We start from the raw sequence: 24,744 nt of genomic DNA on the forward strand, positions 1-24,744 counted from the left end.
GGATCAGATGTAGATTCCAAGACCACACCACCAATGTACTTAGTTTGAGATCACCTACAGTCTCATCCGGACACATGCACAAAATCCAACAAAGAGGAATACACTCAAATGCTTCCAAATAACAAATATAATAATACATATCAGAGAGATGATTTACAAGGAAAAAAAAAATCATCTCCCAAAACAATAACAATGCATTTGACTGTTTCCCTCTCAGCTAGCACTCCGGCAGGGCCAGGACAAAACCAAGTAATCTCATTCCAAGACAAAGACAGAAAGCATGTTGGAAAACAGATATAAGGGGATAGAAGACACTGTATGTACCCCCCTGCCCACTATGGGAGGTCAGGAACCCCACCCAGGACGAAAGTTGCAAACTGAGACTGCCAAAATGTTTCCAAAATGCATTTTACGTTTCAATTCTTTTTAAGAGTTTTACAGTGCCTGCGACACTTATATGTCTTTTCAATGCCTGTAAAAAGGAATATAATGAAGGAAAGGTTATAGCTCTGATTAGAAGCACTGAAAAAATTCAGACAAAGGAGACTGGTTCTATTAGGAAAAAGAAGATTCCGTGAGCAATCTTTCCAATGTGATTATTTTGACAATACCATCCAGGCATAATAAACAAAGGATCCCACTATAATTTGATTTACATTTTTTTAAAAATCATCTCCCAAAACTAGAAGACACAGTAAGTACCTCCCTGCCCACTATGGGAGGTCAGAAACCCCACCCATTAGGATTTAAAACAACGATGCTGTCATTAATTCGAATTAAGTCTATGAATACTGAAATATTTTAGCAGCAGTAAGTTCGTGAAAGTATAAAAAAGACAACAAAAATTTAAACAAAATGAAATGTGTTCAATGTATAAACGCTGCATGTATTGATTTACACGTCTGATGATAACCCCATTTTAAATTGTATTGCTCTCACTTTTGCAGTTGTAATGAAGAAACTTTCAAATCAACGCAAATTATTCTCTTTTACAACAATGCTTTAATAAGCATAACATTTCTTTCTGTTTATCAGACTTGTAAAACAAATTGCACCAAGTATGAAAGTAATACTTTGCGAAGTTTTCTTCACTGTCTTGCATGATAATGATAACAAGCATTAAATTACATTAAATAAAAATTTCAACAGTCAGCGTTTAACAATTGGCAGGGAATAGCAAATAAAAACAATCAGTGTATATTATTTAAAATGGTATCATGGAAGACTTGGACATCAAGCAAGTAAAAATAATCATACTCATTATTCACTCTAAAAAGTTCAGAATGTCTTTTAAATTTAAAGAAACATAAGTATCGTCAAAATCAGAAAGGTTCTGGTTTGGTTTCATTCACTTAATGTACATATTTTACCACTTTGACCATATTGTCACTTTGAGCTATCAAACATATAAAATCACTTGATTGAAGTCTGCTCATTTGTTCTTTTATAGTTTAACCTGATAATGACTGAGATTATTAAAGTTGTCGTCCCTGACCATATTTAAAATTTTCTTTTGTTTTCTATAATTTTCTGGTGCTTGTATTAATTTATAGGATTTATAGCACCTGGTGAGAATGTGAGCGAAACTGATAATAAATAACAGGATTCGTACAGAAGTAACACCAAGCAGACCCCTTGATCTAAATTAAATTTATGCTCAAAATTATTCAACATCATCTCTCACTTAACAAATATCTTAAATCAAATCTAACACTACACTAACAACCACTGTAATTTCCATATTGTGAGTTTTGTGTTTCATCATAATACAATCTTTTAGTCTCACAAAATAAATAACTTCAAAAATTTTGCATATTGAAAAGATTCTACATCAAATGCTTTATTTTGTAACATTTACATGTCATGTAACAAAATTTTATTGAATATTATACTCATCAATCAACATTTCAAACCTCACTGCATCTAGTTTTGAAAAAGTGTCAATTCCTATTGACTAAATGTGTTCGCTCCCTGTTCGAGTCTCTTGATCAGTAACTAACGCTCATATTCGTGTTTTCTGTTTTTAAGGGTTTTACAGCGCTTGCAACACATTTAGGTTATATCAGCGCCAGTACAAAGGAAAAAAATGGGATAGTAAAAAGTTCTAGAATTACGATTAAAGCACCCAAGAGAAAGTAAGACAAAGGGGAATGGGAACAAATAGGGATCAGATGTAGATTCCAAGAGCATACCACCAATGTACTTAGTTTGAGATCACCTATAAGTCTCATCCAGACACAAGCACAAAATCCAACAAAGAGGAATACACTCAAATGCCTACATTATACATTAAAAATAACAAAAAATACATTACAGAGAGATGATTTACAAGGAAAAAAATATCATCTCCCAAAACAATATGCATTTGACTGTTTCCCTCCCAGCTAGGACTCCGGCCAGGGCCAGGACAAATCTAAGTAATCTCATGCCAAGACAAAGCATGTTGGAAAACAGATATAAGGGGATAGAAGACACAGCATGTACCTCCCTGCCCACTATGGGAGGTCAGGATCCCCACCCAGGCACCCAAGAGAAAGTAAGACAAAGGGGAATGGGAACAAATAGGGATCAGATGTAGATTCCAAGAGCATACCACCAATGTACTTAGTTTGAGATCACCTATAAGTCTCATCCGGACACAAGCACAAAATCCAACAAATAGGAATACACTCAAATGCTTACATTATACGTTAAAAATAACAAATATAATAATACATAACAGAGAGATGATTTACAAGGAAAAAAATATCATCTCCCAAAACAATAACTATGCATTTGACTGCTTCCCTCTCAGCCAGGACTCCGACGAGGGCCAGGAAAAAAACAAGTAATCTCATTCCAAGACAAAGACAGAAGATATAAGGGGATAGAAGACACAGTATGTACCTCCCTGCCCGCTATGGGACGCTCATATTTCTATGTACTGTGTGTTATTCACAATTAGAAATCAAAGCTCTTTCAAACATTGTTTCCATGTTAAGTTGTCTTGTCCTCATAATAACGTTCAATGTGTTGAACATGCGTACTAATTACCCAATTAGTAACAAAAGCATTCCCTTAATAATAATAATAATAATGGCAAATTACAATGTAACGGGAGGCAATATTCCTAAATACAAAGCAAACCTCAAACATTCAAGTTTTGGCACAAAGTAGAAATTGAATTGCATTTTATCTGACAATTGTAACTGGAAACATACATTTGGGAAAATCAAAAAATATCCCCCCCCCCCCCCCCCCCAATCATATTTAATTTTAATTGAATCTATAATGCGACACCATATATTGTTTTCCAAAAGGAGACCAAAAAAAAAATAAAAAAATTATTTGATTTGTAAATTATAGAGAGGGTAGTGGGAGAAGGGAAAAAAAAAAGTAAAAAAGGAAGAACGTTAAGTTCAGGTAAAAAAAAGGAGCCTTGACTAATAAATTTGTTAACCAATTTTTACAAATCCTAAGGTTAGGCTAAGGTAATTCTCAAAACGTATGATTAAGTTCAAAGGGTATTTCAAATAAAAGTTGTTTTTTTTAATCCTCATAATCATAATTGATCATTTAAAAAATTGAATTGTATGCTGATATCATATGCTGACCATCACAAAGCAGAACACCAACCAAAAAAATTCTGTATCAGTATCAGACGGAACAATAATTTTTTTTCATAGCAACACAAACATTTTAATTCCATAATCATTAAATCAATGGCACCCCATTTATTAAGATGTTTATAAATCAACACGGGTCCATATTGCTAAATTTTGACAACACATGTTCATGGTCCATAACCACAGAGAAAAAGAGAGAAAAAAACCCCCAATAAAATCAATGATGAGCAATACAAATTGAAACAATAAAATTTGCTATTAAAACAAAAAAACAATGAACAAAGATTTTAGGGAATGTTCTATCCCTCAGTATTGCACAAAGATATTGTATGAAACCAAAAGTCGAAATCACTTAGGACATACATGGACAATTATCAAAATTGAAGCACCTCCATCCTTCATTAAAACACTGCATCTCGGATGGAAGAGCTCACCCTGATATGAAATCAAAATGGCATTGAATGACTAAGAGTTTAGTTAAGAGCTTTGAATGAAAGAAAGAAAGATTTCTTTTTTTTCGTTTCTAAAGGTATTATGGCGCTAGTGATACAGTTGAAGTCATATCAGCCCCAGTAAATATCATCTCCCAATACTAACTATACATTTGACTGTTTCCCTCTCAGCCAGGGTTTCCGGCCAGGACCAGGACAAAACCAAAAAAATCTCATTCCAAGACAAAGACAGAAAGCATGTTGGTTTGTTTGTTTTTGTTTTTAAGGGTTGCGCTTGCAACACATTTAGGTTATAATAGTGCCAGTAAAAAGGAAGAAAATGGGATAGTAAAAAGTTCTAGAATGACAAAGCATCCAAGAAAAGGTAAGACAAAGGGGAATTGGGAACAAATAGTAATAGGGATCGGATGTAGAAACCAAGAGCATATCACCAATGTACTTAGTTTGAGATCACCTATAAGTCTCATGTGGATACAAGCACACATCCAACAAAGAGGAATACACCCAAATGCGTACATTATAAATTCAAAATAACAAACATAATAATACACAACAGAGAGATAATTTTTTTTGTTTGTTTATTGTTTTAGGTCTCTTCCAACACAAATGAGGTTATATGAGAGACCGCTGAAACAAAAAAACAAGCAATCTAACAAAAATAGTACAAATGTAAATCAAAATCATAACCTAAAGATATAAGCTAAATTATAAATAACCAAGAACAAACAGGCAGAAGATTTACAGAAAAAAAAATATCCCCTGTCAAAAATACAATCACAAACCAAAGAAGCAGGATAGGCTAGTAAAGAGAAGAAGAAACGACATCACTATCGGATCGTACACCCATGCGAACATCATAGGTAGTCTACAGAGAGATAATTTACAAGGAAAAAAATATCATCTCCCAAAAGAACAACTATGTATTTGACTGTTTCCCTACCAGCCAGGTCTCCAGCCAGGGCCAGGACAAAAACCAAGTAAGCTCATTCCAAGACAAAGACAAAAAGCTTGTTGGAAAACAGTAAGTGCCTCCCTGCCTACTATGGGAGGTCATGAACCCCACCCAGTTAGTTTGAGATTACCTAAGAGTGTCTTCCAGACCAGAGTACAAGATCCCACTACGAGGAATACACTCAGATGTTTACAAGATATGTTCAAAACAAAAATATAACTTTCAGAATATAACAGAGAGATAATTTACAAGGGAAAAAAAAAAAAAATCACCTCCCAAAATAAAACTGTACATTTGAATGTTTCCCTCTCAGAAAAGGACAGCGGCAAGGTCCAGGACAAACCAAGTAATCTCATTCCAAGACAAAGACAGAAAGCAACTTGGAAAACAGATACAGTAGGGTGATTGATATAAGACACAGCATGTGACCTGCCCACCATGGGAGGTCAAAGACCCCCGCCCCCTCCCCCCAGAAAGGAATAAAGTGAAAGAGAAAGAAAGATGTAAGCAAGGAGAATAGAGGACATAGTGTGACCTTCCTCTGGCCCACAAGGGAAGTCAATACCTCCCAACCATCTATATAGTCTAATACTACACTGTTGACAATGTTGTCTGTCTGCGCCATCAATATATTGCTTATGGTACAAATGAAATGACATTTCTGCATCCCAATAACAACCCAACAACAAATTAATTGCATAAAACACAAAATTAAAACTGTATAAAAAGAATCTTAAAAATTATTCTTGGAACAAAACAATTTTAAACAAAACAAAACAAACACTGATACACACTGACTAGGAAAAGAACAAAATGGTTCACTAGATTTGAGTTCTTACAAGATATTAAAATTTAGAACACGATCGGTGATAAAAGCATTGCTAAAAAATTAACATTACAATGCAATATAGCGAACTCCGATAACTTTAGAAAAGATCGATTTCAAATTCCATAATGGTGAGGATTAAAACGGTAAAATCAACAAATAATTTGGGGTGAAATTACGCTATTTAGAAAATCAACTTTGACTTGAATACATGTATAATTAAGAGTATTTGCTTCAATGGAGTAAAATCTTTAAAATTGTAACTTAAACTAAAATGCTGGCGTTAATAATATAGCATCATTTTAATTTTGTCTAAATAACAAAACAAATGATGTTGACTCTCTTAATGGATATATCTTGACATTAGATAAAATCAATGAAGAGCTTTCAATAATATCGTACTACATGTAATTACAATTAAAGCACTATTGCTTTGAAGCTTGGGTCTTTTTTTCAGCTTATTATTCAATGTTAACTATTTCTAATAAGTTGATTGAATTGTATTATGCCTCTATAAAAGAAAAATGAGCAACAATGATAAAAAGCTATATTGGCACACTGTAACATGGAGTGAAATGTGTAAAATTCCATTTGCAAAGAGGTAAAAGTAAAAGAAAACATAATCCCTCACGCTGAAAAGAAGAAGAAAAAAAAATAATAATAAGATCCTCGTAAAGGATGCATTTCCTATCATACAGACAAAACTGTCTAGAAACAATTTGATTGAGAAAGAAATGAACATCTGATATTATCTTTTTCCAAAAAACCTGAATTAAATGCACTATGAAATGTGTTTCTTGTTTTCACTCTAACTTGTGAATTCTTATCTTAACATATTACTAACTAATTTTTTTTTTTACTTTCGTGAAACAGTAAACAAATAATGGGGGTCAGTAAACCTTTAAATATCAATATATATGAGCAGAGAATTGAAATTTCATAACCTAAAATTGATTTGTAAAAATTACCCAATTAAAAAAAAAAAAGATTCTTAATTTATTAGAACACCTGGCATTTCTAATTATAATCAAATATCTAAATTGTAATCAATAAAGCTATACAGGTTCTTGTCCCTTTATCCAAACAGCTTAGCGATTACATTATATCATCTCCATGACCACGATAGTATTAGACAAAATGAAAAAAAAAAAGTTACAACTGGTTGTAACTTTTAAGACCATTACTTTTTTACTACTTAATTTTAATTTATTGGGAATTAGACAATGCGCTCAACACTTAATGTCATTTTCAGTTCATATTTCAGAGGATTATCTATCATTTCTAATATATTTGTGTAATGATTGGTGTGCATATTAATTCTACTCCTGACCTTTATGAACAAATAATAAAAGTTAGCCTAACCCTTGACGGGATACAGTGATAAAGTTGGCAACTTATCTATCAAACAAAATCAGCCATTAAAACTGCATAGAAAAAAGGATAACAAAAAAGATGATGTTTTTATAAGAATTGTAAAGAAGTCAAAAGATATAACAAACATTATGAGCAGAATTGTAATGAAATTAAAAGATGTAACAATTAAGTAGAGAAGTTCATTTTTTTCTTTTTTCCAATCATAAAAGAAAACCTATAGCATTCCCATTGTTGAGATTATAACAGAAAAAAAACCCCAAAAAACAGCCCAATATAAAATGATGGCATAATTGATTCAATCATAACTTTAATGCTAAAACGGCATGACTTATCAAATGCTCTACTACTAGACTAGAATTAACAATAAAAATGTTCATGCATAATCAACAATTAAGCAACTTGCAATTTTTGTGCTTTAATTTCTTTCTTCCACCTGTAAAATGTACGGGCAGAAACTCTTGGAAATATACGTGCAAATTCCTGTGAATCAACATCTGGGTTATCTTTGACATAAAGATATTCAGCTCGACTCATCTTTTTCTGTCGTTGAGAAGAAAACATTTCTTCGTCTTCTTTCATATTTGCAGCTTGTGAATTAGGATAATTCCACTTGTCTGCATTTGGATAAGCCTGAGACACCCTCTCAACATTATTCTCCAGTTTTGGAACAGCAGGTGAAAACTTGTGGTGATCAGCAGACATAACCATCAAATTTGATAATAATTGATTTTCTTGAATTTTAGGGGGCACAACATCTTTACTTTCAACATACAATGGTTCTGAGTTCTTTGATGGTGGCAATACATCAGATCTTAGTAAATCCTGATCAACAGCACCACTGGTGTAGTGAAACTGATGCTCATAATCATTACCAAATACCTTTTTATCAGAAATGTTGTTATGATCATTCCCACTGCATTCTCGTGAAAGACTGGGAGATAGGTTGGTCGATGCAGGATTAAGATATGTCTCATCTTTGCAACCGGGCACATCAGTAGAGACCCTTGAATTCAATCCATAGCAATATGGTGTATTGCCATCAGCAAGTTTAGCCAATTTCTCCAACGAAGATTCCTGATCTTCTGTCTTCACCTTATCGTCAAGCAAATATACTTGACTTGCTGGTTTGTGATCTTCTGGTATCAACAATTTTGAATTTGAAAAAGTACGATCACTTTCTAAATGTCTAATGTTATTATAAATGGCATTACTCTTTTCTCCTAACACAGCATCATCTGATGAGAGTTCAGTCTTGAAAGGAGACACTGCATTTGTACTGGACATTTTTCTCCACAAATCGAATACTGCTTTCTCAACATCAGGATATATCCCACTGAAATCCTTGAATGACATGTTTGGATTATCTCTAATAAAAGACATCTGAGTTGATAATTTTAACATCCAACATTTAAAATCAGTTTCTGATATGCTACAATACTGCTCTGAGAACAGAGTATAATTAACAAATGGATTTTCCTGACAAAATTTCAGAGCCCTTTCCCTATGACCACTGCTTGAGAAATTGTTTGTCCCCTCATCAGAAGGTGATGGCCCAACAGTTTGATTCCCAATAGCACAAATCTCTTCAGGTGTTAAACTTTTCCATTTTCTGAAAACATCCTCCTCAACTTCATTACAGACAGATCTAAATTCCTCAAATTCCAAATTAGGATTCGAGGAAATTTGCTGAATAAAATATTTTATCCTTTGTAACCATTGTTCAAATGTCTCAGCAGAAATGATAGGAAATAATTGATGGAAGTCTTGATATTCAATGTTTGGCTGGTGCATCAGATGCAACAGGGCATTTGTAATCTGCATCTTTGTTTCATCATTATTGGATGTATAATGAGCAGCAAAATTATGTTTCTTCATCTCACTATCCGATTCATCAGTAGAAATGCTCTCTTCATTGGATTTTGATTCTAGAGTTCTTTGTTCCTTCCACTTGAGAAATGCTTCCTCTGTTACATCAGGAAGAACAGCTGATATTTCTTCAAAACTAACAGAAGGTTGAGACTCTATGTATTTGATTATTTGATGTATTTCCTGTTTCCACTGATCAAATGTACTTTTGGATATGTGAGGATAAATCGTATTAAATTTATCAAAGTCAACTTGCGAATTCAGTTGCAAATAAGCAAATTCCTGACAATTTTCTTTTCTGGTCAAATAATTATTTACAACAGAATACTTGTTGTTATTCGATCCAAAGAGAGGGTCATGGCCACTGCCGAAACTCTCCATTTTCAAAGAATTAACAACACCAGATGAAAACTGTTTCCATGCATCAAATATTTCCTCACTCACCGATGAATCAATGCTTTTATATCTCTCGTAATCTAAGTCAGGATTGGACTGAAGAAGTTCAATAGCATCTTTCCATTCTTTCTTCCATCTATAAAAACTACGAGCTGAAATGTTGGGGAACAATTTAGAAAATGCTGTGAAATCGACATTTGGATTTTTATGAATAAAAAGATGACCAGTTTTAAACTGCTTTTTAGATGGAGAGGCTTCTCCAAGTATAGACATTTCTTTGTTTTGGTCAGTGTACTGACTTGCAATACAAGGTGCACCAATTTTATGAGAATAAGAAGATTCTGAATCCATTTCTAAATTCCCTGAGACAGGTTCATTAACCTCCTGAGTTTGTACATTTTGTGTAAACAAGATTCGCTCAGCAAAATTTTCTTTGCCTGATTTCGTTTTCCACACCTCAAACACATCCTCTGGTATATCTGGAAACACAAGTTTAAACTGTTGATAAATTGGGTCAGCATTTTCACGCATATAAAGCAAAGCAGCATTCATTTCTTTGCGCCATCTGTAAAACGTACGCAGAGATATAGACGGAAACAATGTCTCGAGATCTTTAAAACTGAGGGAAGGATTTTTCAAGTAGTAAACATATTCTTGTTTGTTTTGTTTCCTCGACTTGCTGACAGGACTATGTGAACTCAAGTTCTCCAGTTCTTCATTAACCCTTTGTTTTTTAATAAAACCATACTCATAAGAGTCACTTTCATTTGGCACATAGGATGATATACGATTAACTCTTTCAGGTATGTATTCATTGTTTTCACTACATTGGGAAAGACCGAAGACCTTTGATTTCTCTTCCACTGAAGTATTTGGATCCAAGCCAGTGTGAGGTTGTAAATGTGTTGGCAAGCTCGTTTCTTGGTGAGGAGATTCGGGCTGGCTCCCACAGGAACTAGGGGATGTCATTGGTAAACCCATTAGATTTGACGATTTGGCCCCATTAAGACCCATAATCCTTGGCCATAGAACCATGGGTAGCAGTTGCTGATTTAGAGGATTGGGAACTCCGTAGTAGGAGGCCCATGGAAAAATCATATTTTGTACAGAATTTAGATAATTGGCAGAAAGATTTCTGGAGTCCTCTGGCTGGGCAGAGTCAACAGTAGGGATATTAGCATTCAACAATTGTGACTGGGAATGGGATGTGTTTTGAAATGGAGGGCAGTGTGTTGGCATCATCTGTGCATTTGGTGGAATACCCCCTACCACAGATTTCATATCTCTTGTGACATGATCTCGCCATATATTGTAAACTTCTTCACTGACATCCACCAATTTAGAAAAATCTCTCCAATTCAAATTACTATTATGGCAAAACACCCAAAATTCTTGCATAACTTTTTTCTTAAGAGTATTGAAGACTTCTGGAGAGGTTTCTAAAAACTTTTGACAAAACTGTTCCTGAGTACAAAATATGTTCTTTTGAAGAAAAACGTATTGCTCACTCAATGTATTCACTGACTTGGATAATGGACATTTAGCTTCGAGCCGCTTTGAAGCATCTGAAGGAGCAAAAAATCCCTTCCCCTGAGCAATTAAAGACTTCCATAAATTGAATACTGAAGGTTTGGCTTGTAATACAACACTGCTAAATTCATCAAAACTCATCTTGGGACATTGCTCCAAGATTATGTACTCTTCCTTTATTCTTCGCTTCCATCTGTAATATGTGCGTTGATGTACATGGGGATATCTATGGCTAAATTCAGCAAGATCACAAAAAGGATTTAATTCCAAGAACTCGTATTCCTCCTTCCTGGACATATCTCGTCTTTGCCAAGGAATACTGGGGTAGACTTCCTCCTTCATTCGACTGGAATGAAAAGACTGAAGTGGTGGCACATCCTTTCCCTTTGGAATTGACAGGTCCATTTCTAGTCCCTGGGAACAAAGAAGAAAAAAAAATTCTTTTGAGAACTTTGAAATAAATAAATATATATATATGGCAATGATGGCAGCGTGGCTCAGCAGTATGGTCTTTGCTTCCTACCAGAAAGGTACCGAGTTCGATCCCCCACCTCTGCGCTGTGTGGCCTTGAGAAAGCCACCTCCATCTTAGCTCAATTTGCGGCACTGCACTACAGCTGATACCTGGGTTATTCCAGTCCTCCCTTGGAATAGACCCTAGAGACAAATTTCCCCTATGGGATGAATAAAGGGAATTTTATTTTATTTATGATATCCAGTTTGACTTCATCAAGGTGCTATTATATCAATTTCAGGTGGTATATCAGTCCTACACTGGATTTTTCCATTTAAATTTTGCAACTCTTTTTCACTAACAAGCGGTGATAATAATAGGAAAACTTTTGTTATTCCACAAGAAAACATAATTTTATTCATTCTGGTAATACAGTGATATAATAAATGCCATACAGGTTTATATCTAGTTATCCCTCATTGTCCAGTCCATTGATGCCTTAAAATGATATTGTAGTAGTTATGGTATTAATTGATGGACAAATTACATTTCCATAAACAGAATCCAAAGCAAACTAATTCTCTCTAATTCTATATGAATGGAAATTACAACAAATTTGTTCAATTTCCCATTCAATATGAATTTCTTATTCTAATGGTAAAAGAATTTGGAGATATTTGTAAATTAAATGTTTTAAAAAATAAAATTGCTTGACTGTTTTTCTACATTTTTAAAAGTGCTTGTGGAGATAGGTCTAATCAGGAACAATAAAAAGACAATGGAATAATCAAATGATTGCCGAGATATATGCACCTAAAAGCATCAAACAATATGTAGGACACAACGAAAGGTGCCAGGTGTGATTGGTGTGTTGTAGTTTGAGATCGTCTATAAGTTCCAGCCAGTTTTAGAAGTTTATATTTATATACGCATGATGACAGTAATGCCATCCAAGATGGAGGAGTATCCCAATTTTAGCAAAATGGGAGGATCGCCAATTTGTATTCATTTAGCATTCATGGACTTCTTGGAAGTATAAAGCCCAATGTGTACAAACCTCCCAGTTTTGTGGCTACCAACAGGTCAGGAATCTTCACATTACCAGAAATGTATACAAAATCTTACACAAATCAACACGAGGTAGGTTGGAATAAATGCTATTAGAGAAATATTTTTAAAAGGCCCTCAGGATTGGGTGTGTGATCCAATCCAATCCATACTGTTGCAGGTTTCAGTTCTGAAGATAGACGCAACATTTATGTGGTGTGGTATGGTGTTGGATTATGGCTCTGTATTACGATAACTCTACGTCTTTCTGATAGAAAGTTTTTCTAAGTGACAAGTAAATTTTGCAAAACTATCAGAAATTTCTTGACTATTCGAGCACAGACATGCCTACCCTTGTTACACGGCTTTGAGGAATCAGAAACAAGAAAATGATGAAATTTGACCAAAAATGAGGAATCCACTTTTAGCATAAGTTGCAAATCAATTGTTTACTTTTATGCTGTTTCAATGCTTTTTTACCTTTGTTATTTTTTCCATATCAACAGCATTCTCTTTTCAAAAACTCAAGGAACACTTAATATGGTGACATTCTGAGGTGAGTGGACCTACATAATTTAGACTAACTTATAAGTAAAATAATGTTCAATTAAAATCAAGTCTGATATAGCGATAGTTGACTTTCCACCACCCTAAAATCAAAATAGTTTTTTAAAAAGATATTTGTGTGGAAAAAATGTAGGAAGATTATAATATTTTGGAGGGAGAGTTTTCAGAAAACCTCAAAACTAAAGCAATTAAGATGAAGACCATGATCAACTTAATATACGATAATATACACAATGAGTCATCCAGTCTATATAAACTAAACTTTGTTATAACTTTGTTGTACATAGTAAACATACTCCCTCTTATTTCCATCTATCTAAAATGACTCCTGTGACATTCCAAAGTATAAGTAGTATAACTAGAAAGATGTGTTTAAGGACATAAATATTTAACTAGACTAGAAAACAATAGCAACTATCAATATCACCACTAATATTCCTACAAATCATCTTGTGATACTACTACCCGACATAACTGTTTATTTGAGATTTGAAAATCTGTAACATAACATATCATGATTATTTAATATATATCTATTTTTTTTTTAATTATTGGCTGTTTTTTTTTTCTGAAAAAATAGAATAAATTCAAGGGGATTCAAGATTCATAATTTTGTTATCATATCTTTCCTTTTTTTGGTCTTTCTTCGTCAAGGTGTATATATATATATGATTTTTATTGCTGTTTTAAAAGTTAAATTACTTCCCTTACTTTATATTTAGACAAACCTTAAAATTCAGGATCAATGTCCAATTGACAAAGCTTTGGATCCTAAAATAAAATTTCACATACTTTAAATAATCTCTAGACTGAAATTCAAGGAGAAAATTATAACCTACAGTTTCTCATGACATAAATTATGTTCAAATGCAAATAACCTAAATCATCAGAAAAAAATGCAGCAAAAGAGGCCATTTAAAAACTATCTGGAGGTAAATTATATCAACACAATAATAAACTGGTAGATGAGATGAAACTTTCCGACAAAATAATAATAATAAAATAATAATGTAATAAGTCATATTTATATGAAACGAAGATTAAAACAGTAGAAAAGCAGAATACTATCTTGCGTTAGCAGTATCACAGGATTAAGGGCTGTTTTGTGGGATGATAGGCATGCCTGCAAGCTTATAACAGATGATCTCTGGATTCCAGAACAGCTCAAGGACACTGCTAGCTAAGATCTATCTCAGATCAGAAAGACCACCCCATCAAATGGCGAAATTGTCTTGTAATCGCTCATGACCCATGATTAACACAATAGAATCGAGTAGTACATAGCAAGGTTCAAAGTTGGAAGGTGATTTTGATTCTGTCCAAAAATCAGAAGGCTTTCCCATGACTGGATAGATATAATAGGAATCGGTAAGATTTATTTATCAACAATAAGTATAAGCTTTAACCAAAAAAAAAAAAAAGAACAAAGGCTGAGAACGGAATTTGGAATAACGGTGATAAAATACCTTGTGATCTGAATATGAAGTGTCAACTGACAATTCATTGACACTTGTATCCATATGATGAGTAGGAGACTCAATGCCCTGCAAATCACCCTTTTGTAGACTGAAATATTAAAAAAGAACTTGAATTAAAATACACATTGTAATTGTATTTTACACAGATTTACAACAAGCGAACATCTTCACAATTTTTCTATGAAAAAAAAAAAAAATGCAAATCTTTTAAACATGAACCACACCACCTCGAGATTATAGTTATATTCATGATTGTCATCCTAAAATGTTTAATGTGTGGTTCACTTGAACAATTAATTTAATTTCAAAGTAAAATAATGTTCAAACTTATTTCCTCAACGATAAAATTATTGTTGAAAAATCTACTTTAGAGGAAAAACCTCAATCTGACTAATTTTAACCCGTAAAAAATCTGTATAATAGAATGATAAATAAAAAATAAAAATAATTGCACTCTAAATACATTGTGTAAGTATAAGTAACTTAATACATGAAAGCACAATTTTGCACAAATTTGGCAGTGTCCTAATAGGTCAATTGGTTCTGCCACATAGTATCAGTATCAGACAGATGGTAAGAAAGTAAGATTTCAAGTCATTTCTCCACACAACTTCTGGAAAAGAAAGATTGAAATCTAACTCTAACCCTTAATACATCTGTATTGTAGTTATAGTGAATGGGTTACTACACTTTGTTCAAGGAAAGAAAAATGGAAAAATAAAAATCTCCACTGAAGTGGATAGTTTTGATAATGGATCCTGGTAAAAGGAAGTTAATAATCAATAATCCAAGTTGAATAAAATCTTAAAAAGCAGACAGAACGATTGTAGACTGGGGCTGGATAAAATGCCACCAACACCCTCAGACAAAAGAAGAAATTACACACCACAGTGAACGAACTCACCTGCTTCACAGCATGAAAACAGTTCTATTAATCACTAATGACGAACAACAAAGTAGAACAAACAACAATTATGTTCCCTACAATGTATTAAAAAATGCATATATCGACCCCTTTATTAATAGTACTAGTGCTCTGAGCATTCCAAAGCTACACAAAAAATCTGGTGGACAAAGTACATTTATTATTAAAGGTACCTGGAGAATAAAATAACAAACCGATTGAGAAATTTTAGGGGAAATAATCCTCAAATCCTCAAAATGAGAAAAAATGGAGTTACGGAGTTTTGGAAAACCACTCTTCAATTTAATTATATAAAGTAATCCAGAGCCATAAGTCCCAAGGAACCAGAGTTTATCCCACTATCTATAGAATGGAATGGTCAACAGCAATATAATTACTAGTCTATTGTAAGTTCTATCTGCCAGATCCAAAATATAACAGATCCAGTAACCTAATTAATGCTGGGTGAGCAGAGGGGTCTGAAAAAAAATCTTGATCGCACATAGGATCCATATCGGTCACCTTACTAATTATAAAAATACAGGAATAAATTTTGGAGACATTCTATGACATAATGTTGATCATGTGCATGGAAGTATTCTATATTTAAGGATAAGCATTGACATACCTCTCTATTTTTTCAACAGACATATCCAAAGGTAATTCTGAGGTCCCATGAATCGGTGAGGGATGACTTTGTCCAACCACAATCTCCCTTTTTTGACAGAATGCTGATGAAATTGACCCCTGAGGTATTGTTCCATTAGACATGCGAGTTTCTGCAGGAAAGGTTAAGGACGTATTTTTCATAGCACAGTCATGTCCTGCATCGATGTTTTGCTCGACAGGATTATTGGAACTTTGACCACAGAAATCCTCCTGTTCTTGGGAAGTGTCAATTTTTTCAACATCTATCTCCAGAGAGACTTCCATCTCGGATTCCATAAGATTACCACTATCATTACATTTATTCATTTCAGAGATGGACTTAGATGCTTCATCATAGTGAGAGCTCTGTTCATTTTCTCCCACCTGCTGATGATCCGAATTTGGCTGTTGACTGACAGAATTTGGTTTATGAAGACAAACTTCACGTTCCCCTGAATCATTCTTCTTAAACTCCAGCTTGCAATCAACGTTTGCAACATTTAACGAATATGATGATTTTGAGTGTGCGTTAGCAATGATAATACTATTAGACGATGAAGGACAATTATTGGTTTGAGAAATAAGAGAATTATCTCTCTTCAAACAATCAGCTTCTGAAGAAATTGTTTCATCAATATTGATATTTTCCTTTCTTGAATTGTCGAATTCCAAACACAACAGCCCAACAATTCTGATACATTTTTCAAACTGTAAATTAGAATAACACACTTTTCTCACAGCTTCAATCAATTGTGGAAGAAAATGCTGGTCATCTTGGTCAGTCTCTTTATGATCACCATTCAAGTTCCTGAAAAGAGAGAAAAATAAATAAATAAATAAATAAAGAAAGAAAGAAAGAAAATAAAACACTACTAAATTTCTTTAATTTAAACTCGATAAACCGGCAGATCTCCCCATAATTTTTTTTATTTTAATATTTTTTCTCTTCATATCGCAAAAATTATAAGAATAGTAATAGTAGCAATCACCAAATTCATTAAAAATTTAAAATATTTATTTATAAAAATAAAATGCATTTAGTAGTGAACTCAAAGGCTTGTGGATCCTGAAATTATGCCAGTGTCAGTTCCTGTGCCTTTAAACTGATTAAGAATTGACCTCAACCATTGGACAGGAAGCTATCCAAAACACTTTTACTCAAATCATTAGATTTCATTAGATTAATCCTGAAAAGAATTTGTTCCACTGCCAGAACTTCATATTTTTCAGTATAGCATGTGTTAGATGTCTTACAAATAGTGCAATATTTAATGTTTCATCAGGTGTCAGGTGTCTTTCTTGACACCTAGCTATCATAAGCCGTGCTAGATAATATTTGCACCGATAGCAATGATTTTCGTAGCTTTACAGTTGTCATTTGCCTTTTTTTACTTTGTTATACTAAAAAAAATTGTACAAATATAACAAATTTTAACTAAGTTCATTAAGAGTCGAGTCGCAATAAATGAGTTATCCAGAGTCAAGCCTAACAGAGAATATTCTTAATTTGGTATTAATTGTAGTGGCTAGGGAGATCACGATTTCGGCACCCCAAACTAAAATTGTCTTTTCTACAATATATATATATTTATTGCTTTATGATCGTTAGGGAGGTGATTTTTATTTTTTGGTATTACTTTTTCTTCTTTTTATTTTTGTTGTAATATTACCCAATAATAAGAGATTCCAACTTATTGGCAGAGCAACACAAAAATATTTTTTCTTTGTTTCTTTTGCTTCAATTTCTTTAATGTGTTTATTGATAATTATATACATTAGACAGTTTATGTTGCATTAACAGATTGAGTACATTACTTTTATCATCAACACAAACGTCATGGCACGAGACAGAAGGGCTAGAGCTCAGGTGGTCGCTGGTTCGTATAAGTAAGTAAGTATCATCAACACAAAACAATTTAGTCGCTTCTTAACTATAGAGTAACACACACAAACACATCATCCCTCTTCATTATCAGTGGGTGGCTTGGCTAGCTTAATGCTGCATTCTGTCACAGACATCAGGTTTTAAAATCCAATTGCCAATTGGTAAAATGGAGTAAATTCGGAAAATGTGTGGCGAAATCAAAGCAAAAAAGCAAAACTTTTGGGCCGATTTTCAACATTAAACATTTTACCTATTCTTTCTTGATTTTCTAACTAAATTCTTACCCCTAGATCACGGCACCATGGATACCTTTGGTAAAGCTATGCTATCTTATAAATTGAACCAACATATTTTTTTTAAATCGCCAAAAAATTATTTGGAAGGACTGAAGATGAAAAAAAAAACGACAAGGTTTTAAGAAATGGCACTAAAACCACCAATTTAGCAAGCCTGTTAAAATTTTCCTATCAGATATTTATTGAAAAAGAGGATTATAATTAGGCTCATTATAATAATTGAGTATTCATCTCCCGGGAACCAAACTTGAGACTCAACTCTGAATTATAACTGCCTACTTATTAGACTAGACTCTGACTCCGGATAACTGCGTTTATCCAGAGTACTGCATTATGTATTAACCACTTTGAAAACAAACAAAACAGTGCATACATGAACGGAGAATTTGGTTGGCATCAAACATCATGTGTAAGAGAATTTGCTTCAATTCTAAATAAAGAAATAAAGCCTTTGTCAAAAAATTATATATATTAAGAGAAAAAGCAAGAACTACTATGACAGAGTAGTCCTTGGTTATTAAAAGTTATAAAAGTTAATTGACGTGATGGGAATCTCTCTCAAACTCAAATGTAAAGTAAATCTCTACATTTCAAATTTCAGTCAGTTCAGTCAATGAGCCAATGGAAACTGGATGAGTCAGGTCTCCCAACAGTCCACGTGTCAATCTATGTCACTTATTTACTCAAAACCTGTAAGGCTAACAGCAAAAAGTAGTAATAAAAACATGGGCCATGAACCATGAGAGAAGAGTTAGATTAGAGCATAGCCAAATTTGTTTTTGTTTTTAAGTTAAAATTTAAAAAAGGGACTGTTAACTTAACCGATCTGTTCCAGTAATTCATGACAACAATGAAGTATGAAGAAACAATTTATCACCTTTGAAATCAGTCTTTTCAAATCGGTTTTTGTATTAAATCAGACTAGATTTAAATACCTGTGAGTCGAACAACCTCCTCAAAGTGACTAAACATCTGCCAACCCGGCGTGGTCGCCTGTGGCTGTGGTCTCACAAAGTGGGAGTATGATGATGACACGTCGACGCCTAACTTTTTAAAAATACATTTAAAAGACAACTTCACATCAAAACTATAGGATTAGTATAAGACATAAAGGAAAGTTTTATAGCTTACGGTACAAAACGCGTGTCTTGATAAATGAAAGTACTCACCGGCTACACACACCACAAGGACCTTTTTCGTGAGCCTCCATCAAGTGCCATGCCAAGACAGAGTCTTTCATGTCTAATGAGCATCGTAGTTTCCTCCAACGATCAAAAGAATTTGCTAAATAAATCCTTCTAGCATCACGCCACCTGTAAGTTTCTTGTCGCTTTTTGTTCCTTTCTCTGTCTGGCTTTGCAGGCCTTCCTTTCGAAAATCTCTTATTATGCAGAGTGTCAGTCTGCCGGATGGAAGCCATTTTGGCAGCGACTGCCAATACAAAGTGCCTCAGTCAGACGCACCGACCACTCGTGTCTGACCCTCTTCAAAGGCCCGTCAATGAAATCGTGCGAACGACGCATGCGCAAAGTTGCGCCAGATGTCATATTATGGATGTCTGACGCCTGACATGTCAGTCGAAGTTATTTCGGTCAGGAGCGGACGGGAGCCGAGTAAGAAAAAAAAAAGTGAAAATAGAGCCAACTATCATGTTTAAAGAGTATTAATTACAGAAATGATATGATTTTAGTAGGCGGGGAGTGACAAGATACACGTCCGCTGTGCTCAGCCGTGGATGTCGGTCGCACCTGTTATTATGTACTCGGTCGGCGTGGATACTTAGACCAGTGGTTTCCATACTTTTCGCGCACCGCCCCCCTTTTCACCAATTCACGTTCCAGCGCCCCCTACTCTGCTAACCAGCAACCTGGGTTTATTGGGCTTTTTTTTATATTTATCTTACATTTTTTTTGTTTCTTTTTTGTTTGGTTGGTTTTTATTGGGGGGTATATTATTTCCCTTCACCATTATTTAGCGCTCTTACTTTGAAAATCACGGATCTAGATTTCTACTGAACACAGGGATATATGGAGTCTTAGCATTCAATCACTCTATAGCTATGGACCGATGTGCACATATTTCCAAGTCTGATCTCTTCCAGGGCATATATGGACTGGAATTAATATTAAAATTGTTGTAATGGATAATATCTTACGTTGGTTTGAGAGTACTTCCATTACAACAATGAGCCCTAACAACTTGGGCTATCAAACCTGCAGATAAGTACACGTCGCTATGGATCAAGAATTTGTCACACGTCGACCAAAACATATAGATCATTATAGAAGGCATTGGCCAAAATATTCGTGACCGACTAATACCAGTTTAGTATGAATGATAGTTTAAAAAAGAAAAGGAGGGGAAAAAAAAAAAAAAAACAACATGAGCATTTTATCTAGAATAGCCCAATAGCCACTAAACGTGTTCACGGCAATTTATAAGGGGTCCCTAGCCAATAGCAACACTTAACATGTAGGACGAGACATGACACAGGTAAGACAATTTTTCTCTTCTTTTTCTTTCTTTCTTTTTTTTTTTATTTCTTTTTTTTTTTTTTGTTTGTTTGTTTTTGTTTTAATTTTTTTTTTATGATAGAGAGACAAAGCTGTTAACGGTCAGGTAATACGAACGACAGAGTGATAATGGAGAGGCTTCGGATGGATCCGAAGCCTCTCCATCATCACTCTTTCGTTAGTATTTTCACGATCCCAAGCTTCAGGCAGCCTCCATTGCCCTCTACTTAACGGTCAGTTACTCATTTCACTCCTGAGTACGGTGAGAGAATGGGAATATAGAGCCTTCTCCAAGTACACAACAATGCGCCGCTCAGAACGGGTTATAACCTTGGACCTATATGTCTGAGGGCGAGTGTCATATAGCCTAACAAGATCATATAGCCACAATGGAAAAAAAAAAAAGTTTAATGTTAATCACGAATATAAATAAATAGATGAATAGATACAGAAAAAATGACGACGAAAAAAAAAAAAAAGAAAGAAAGAAAAAGAGGGCAAGAAAAAATACTTTCATGATTGATAGATTTAGTTTGTGTTTTTTTTTTTTTTTTTTTTTTTGGTTCTCTTTGTTTTTGTTTTGATTTTGTTTTAGGTGTTTTTTTGCTATTTTTTTTTTGGGGGGGGGGGGGGGGTATATTTATTTTTCTTTTCTTTTCATGTTTTTTTGTTTTATTTTATTATAGTTTTAGTTTTTTGGGGTTTTTTTTTTTTTGTTTTGTTTTGTTTTGTTTTGTTTTTTTTGGGGGGGGGGGTTGTTTTTGTTTTTTTGGTTTTGTTTTTTTTTTTTTTTGTCTTTTTTTGTTTTGTTTTTGTTTTTTTGTTTGCTTTGTTATTTTTTTTTTTTACCTTAGATCTTAGATTTTTATTATTCATTGTTTTCCTTCCATCCTTCCTTCCTTCTTAATCATTTTCTCCTCCTCCTCTTCCTCTTCCTTTTCCTCCTCCTCCTCCTCCTCTTTCTTCTAATCCTCCTCCTCTTCCTCCTCTTCCTCCTCCTCCTCCTCCTCCTCCTCCTGCTCCTCCCTATGAAAATTATTACTCGTCCTTCTCTTCCTCATCATCATTTTCTTATTTAAAAAAAAAACATAATAAGATTGTTTGAGTCAAAACTGAGGTCACTTTTGCTGTGCCTTCTATCCCGCTATAATATCTGTTTTCCCTTTCCACGCTGCTCTGTCTTTAATCTGGATTGAGATTACTCAGTTTCTTCCTGGTCCTGCCGGAGATCCTTATCTGAGAGAGAAGTGAAGCGGTCAAATAATATAATATAGTTTCATTTTTGAGAGATAAAATTTTTTCCTTGTAAATCATCTCTCGAATATGTACTTTTATAAGTAACTGTTGTTGATGTTCTTTTGTTTTTTGTTTGTTTGTTTTTTTTTTGTTTTTTTGTTGTTGTTGTTGTTGTTTTTTAATTTTTTTTTTTTTTTTTTGGGGGGGGGGGGGGGGGTTGTTTTGTTTTGTTTTTTTTGGTTTGTTTTTTTTGTGTGTGTGTGTTTTTTTTCTGATTTTTTTTTTGGGGGGGGGGGGGTTTCATTTTGAATATATTGTCGGTACTTTATAAACATTTGAATGTATGTTTCATAGCGGGATCCATTAGTTTTGCTTGTGCCTTGATGGGAATTTTAGGAAACATCAAAATAGGTACAGTGATAGAATTGTCATTAACTCCTCTGTTCCCTACTTAAAATTTGACTTTTTTCTTCGATTATTTTAACTTCAGATCTACAAGGTTCCCTCAACCATCTCCTTTTTACTGGCGCTGAAATGACCTACAAGTTTCGCTCCACCGCAACCCCCCCCCCCCCCCCCTTTCCAAAAAAAAACACAAAAAACCCCCCAAAAAACTAGAGCATACAAACTAGAGTTTTTATATAGAGCAGTATCCACTAAAACCAGTCAAATTATGTACCTTCCATAAGATCTATCACACATTATGAATCGAAGTCGATTTCTCAGAAACCACCAAGCTCATCTCCAGACATACTAAAGAACATGATGGTCCCCCCGTCAAGATCAAATGGCCACCACAATTGCATCCACTCATCTTCTATCGAACTATGGAATCGTCTACCATCATAGATTTATCCATCTGATGGATCTATCCATGCATCTGATGGATCTATCAATCTGATGCATCGGAATCTGACAGCCCTGGCATTTTTTATCGTGCGGCTTTGTGGTCGTGTGGTATGACACTCGCTTTCGGATCAGAAGGTCCTGGGTTCAATCCTCGCTCGGCGCATAGTTGAGTCTTTGGAAAAGGCTCTTTACTCACATTCTCTGACCGTACTCAGGTATAAAATGAGTACCTTGTTGTCTCTGTCGGAAAGAAATTGTAATATCGCCCAACAGGCGTCATGTCTCATTCTGCATGTTTTGTGTTTCTTGTTGGTCAGCGACCCTTTGTAAAGCTCTTTGAACACATGTGGTGGATATAGCGCTCAAGTTTGTTTTGTTTTGTTTTTTGTTTTGTTTTTTTTTTGGGGGGGGGGGGTGGTTGGGTTTTTATTTATTTATTTATTTTTTTGGGGGGGGGGAGGGGGGGGTCTTTGTTTTGTTTTGGGTTGTTTTTTTTTTTTGGGGGGGGGGGTTGGGAGGGGGGGGGGGGGAGGAGGCTGTTTTTCTTTTGGTATCCCTGTGTATCCATTAACATCCCCAAGCACCAGGATTCACTATAATGACACGTTTGACAATCCTTCATCGATGTACTTTTTCCTAGTTCATTTTTAAATCAAAGGAAATTCAGTCCTCAAGCTTGAGGTTTCTAGATAACTAAGAAGAAGAAGCCGAAGAAGAAGAAGAAGAAGAAGAAGAAGAAGAAGAAGAAGAAGAAGAAGAAGAAGAAGAAGAAGAAGAAGAAGAAGAAGTTGTAGTAGTTGTAGGTGAAACAAATAATATTAATTGCTTGCTATCCTTTGGATAAAACGCTAGTCTATCGCAAGGTATTTTCAATCAGATCTAACCCAGTCATTGAGAGGATTAGAAAAAAAATCGACTTCACCCGGGATCGATCTCGGTCCCTTTGCATGTGAAGTGAGCACTCTACCAATTGGATTCAGTAGTCTGATGTCACGCGCCCGGCAACGGCGGCCATCTTGGTTCTAAACAAAGAAAATCATTACTTTTTATTCTTCATGCTGGCTAGAACTTTTCATTCCCTTTTCATACGCCTTGTGATCAGAATGTGTAAAAGTCAAAACATGATCAAATTGATGGGTTTTTTCCCCTCTGGATACGCGTTTAAGCTTGCCGGAGAAATATTTCATACGGCGTCCGCCATTGTTCCGATAGTTTAGAGCCAGTGTTACTAAGTTACCATGCGTCATTAGGAAGGAAGTGACGTTATGACTGTTGAAGACTATTGAGCTATCAGGATTACCCCACCCCACCCACCCTCACACTTTATGAAAAATATGGAATTAAGACTGATAAACGTAAAAAAAAAAAATGTTTAAATTCTGACATGGATTTCACCAACTGTTACTTATAGGATTTTTGTAATCAAAAATGCAAACACACATTTATTATTATAAAATAATCAGAAAAAAAGAAATTACCCCCCCCCCCCAAAAAAAAAAAAAAACAACAAAAAACAAAAACAAAAAAAAAAAAATACAAGCAACTGATAAGGCAGTTAGAATAGTCATGTCGACTTAGTCTTATTTGTGACCAGTCGTCTCAAAACGGTATTATTTCGGGGTAGACCAGATGACGAACTTAACGTTCAAATGATCAGAGATATCACATTTCCAGACCGGTCAACTTGAAAATAAATTTAAAATTCTAATTTTTAGGAATTAAAAATTGCAGTCACTTTAAGTTAACTTTAAAAAACAACAATTCATTAGCATTATGAAATCTGGCGTCAACCTTCATTTTCAATTGGTTTTAATGACTTAAAGATGCTCGTAAAGTTCTGAATTTGGATCCAACATTTCGTAATTC

General features: G+C 34.4%; 1 protein-coding gene across 2 annotated transcripts; it reads right to left on the minus strand.

Moving 5' to 3' along the window:
* Positions 1 to 4,618: 4,618 nt before the first annotated feature.
* LOC144965715 (uncharacterized) lies at positions 4,619 to 19,788 on the minus strand. 2 transcript variants are annotated; one of them, XM_078901332.1, is made up of 4 exons: positions 19,450 to 19,788; positions 16,080 to 16,907; positions 14,536 to 14,635; positions 4,619 to 11,415 (listed from the first exon to the last, which is right to left on the minus strand). In XM_078901332.1, exons 1-4 carry the CDS (start codon positions 19,698 to 19,700, stop codon positions 7,600 to 7,602), a joined length of 4,995 nt encoding a protein of 1,664 aa, XP_078757458.1. In that variant the 5' UTR covers positions 19,701 to 19,788; the 3' UTR covers positions 4,619 to 7,599. The 2 variants fall into 2 exon arrangements, with proteins under 2 accessions (XP_078757458.1, XP_078757459.1); XM_078901333.1 differs by lacking the exon at positions 19,450 to 19,788 and adding an exon at positions 19,216 to 19,283 and having other exon boundaries at positions 7,020 to 11,415.
* Between the last annotated feature and the right edge of the window lie 4,956 nt (positions 19,789 to 24,744).

This window comes from Berghia stephanieae, chromosome 2 (assembly GCF_034508935.2).
Source record: "Berghia stephanieae isolate SIO BIC M18660-M18661 chromosome 2, UCSD_Bste_1.3, whole genome shotgun sequence".
NCBI lineage: Eukaryota > Metazoa > Mollusca > Gastropoda > Nudibranchia > Aeolidiidae > Berghia > Berghia stephanieae.

Coding starts and splice junctions, on each gene's coding strand:
- LOC144965715 (XM_078901332.1), bottom strand. CDS start 19,700: ATGGCTTCCATCCGGCAGACTGACACTCTGCATAATAAGAGATTTTCG. Junction 16,908..19,449: donor CCTTGTGGTGTGTGTAGCCG/GTGAGTACTTTC, acceptor CTCTCTTTTCAG/GAACTTGAATGGTGATCATA. Junction 11,416..14,535: donor CTTCATATTCAGATCACAAG/GTATTTTATCAC, acceptor CTTTGTTCCCAG/GGACTAGAAATGGACCTGTC.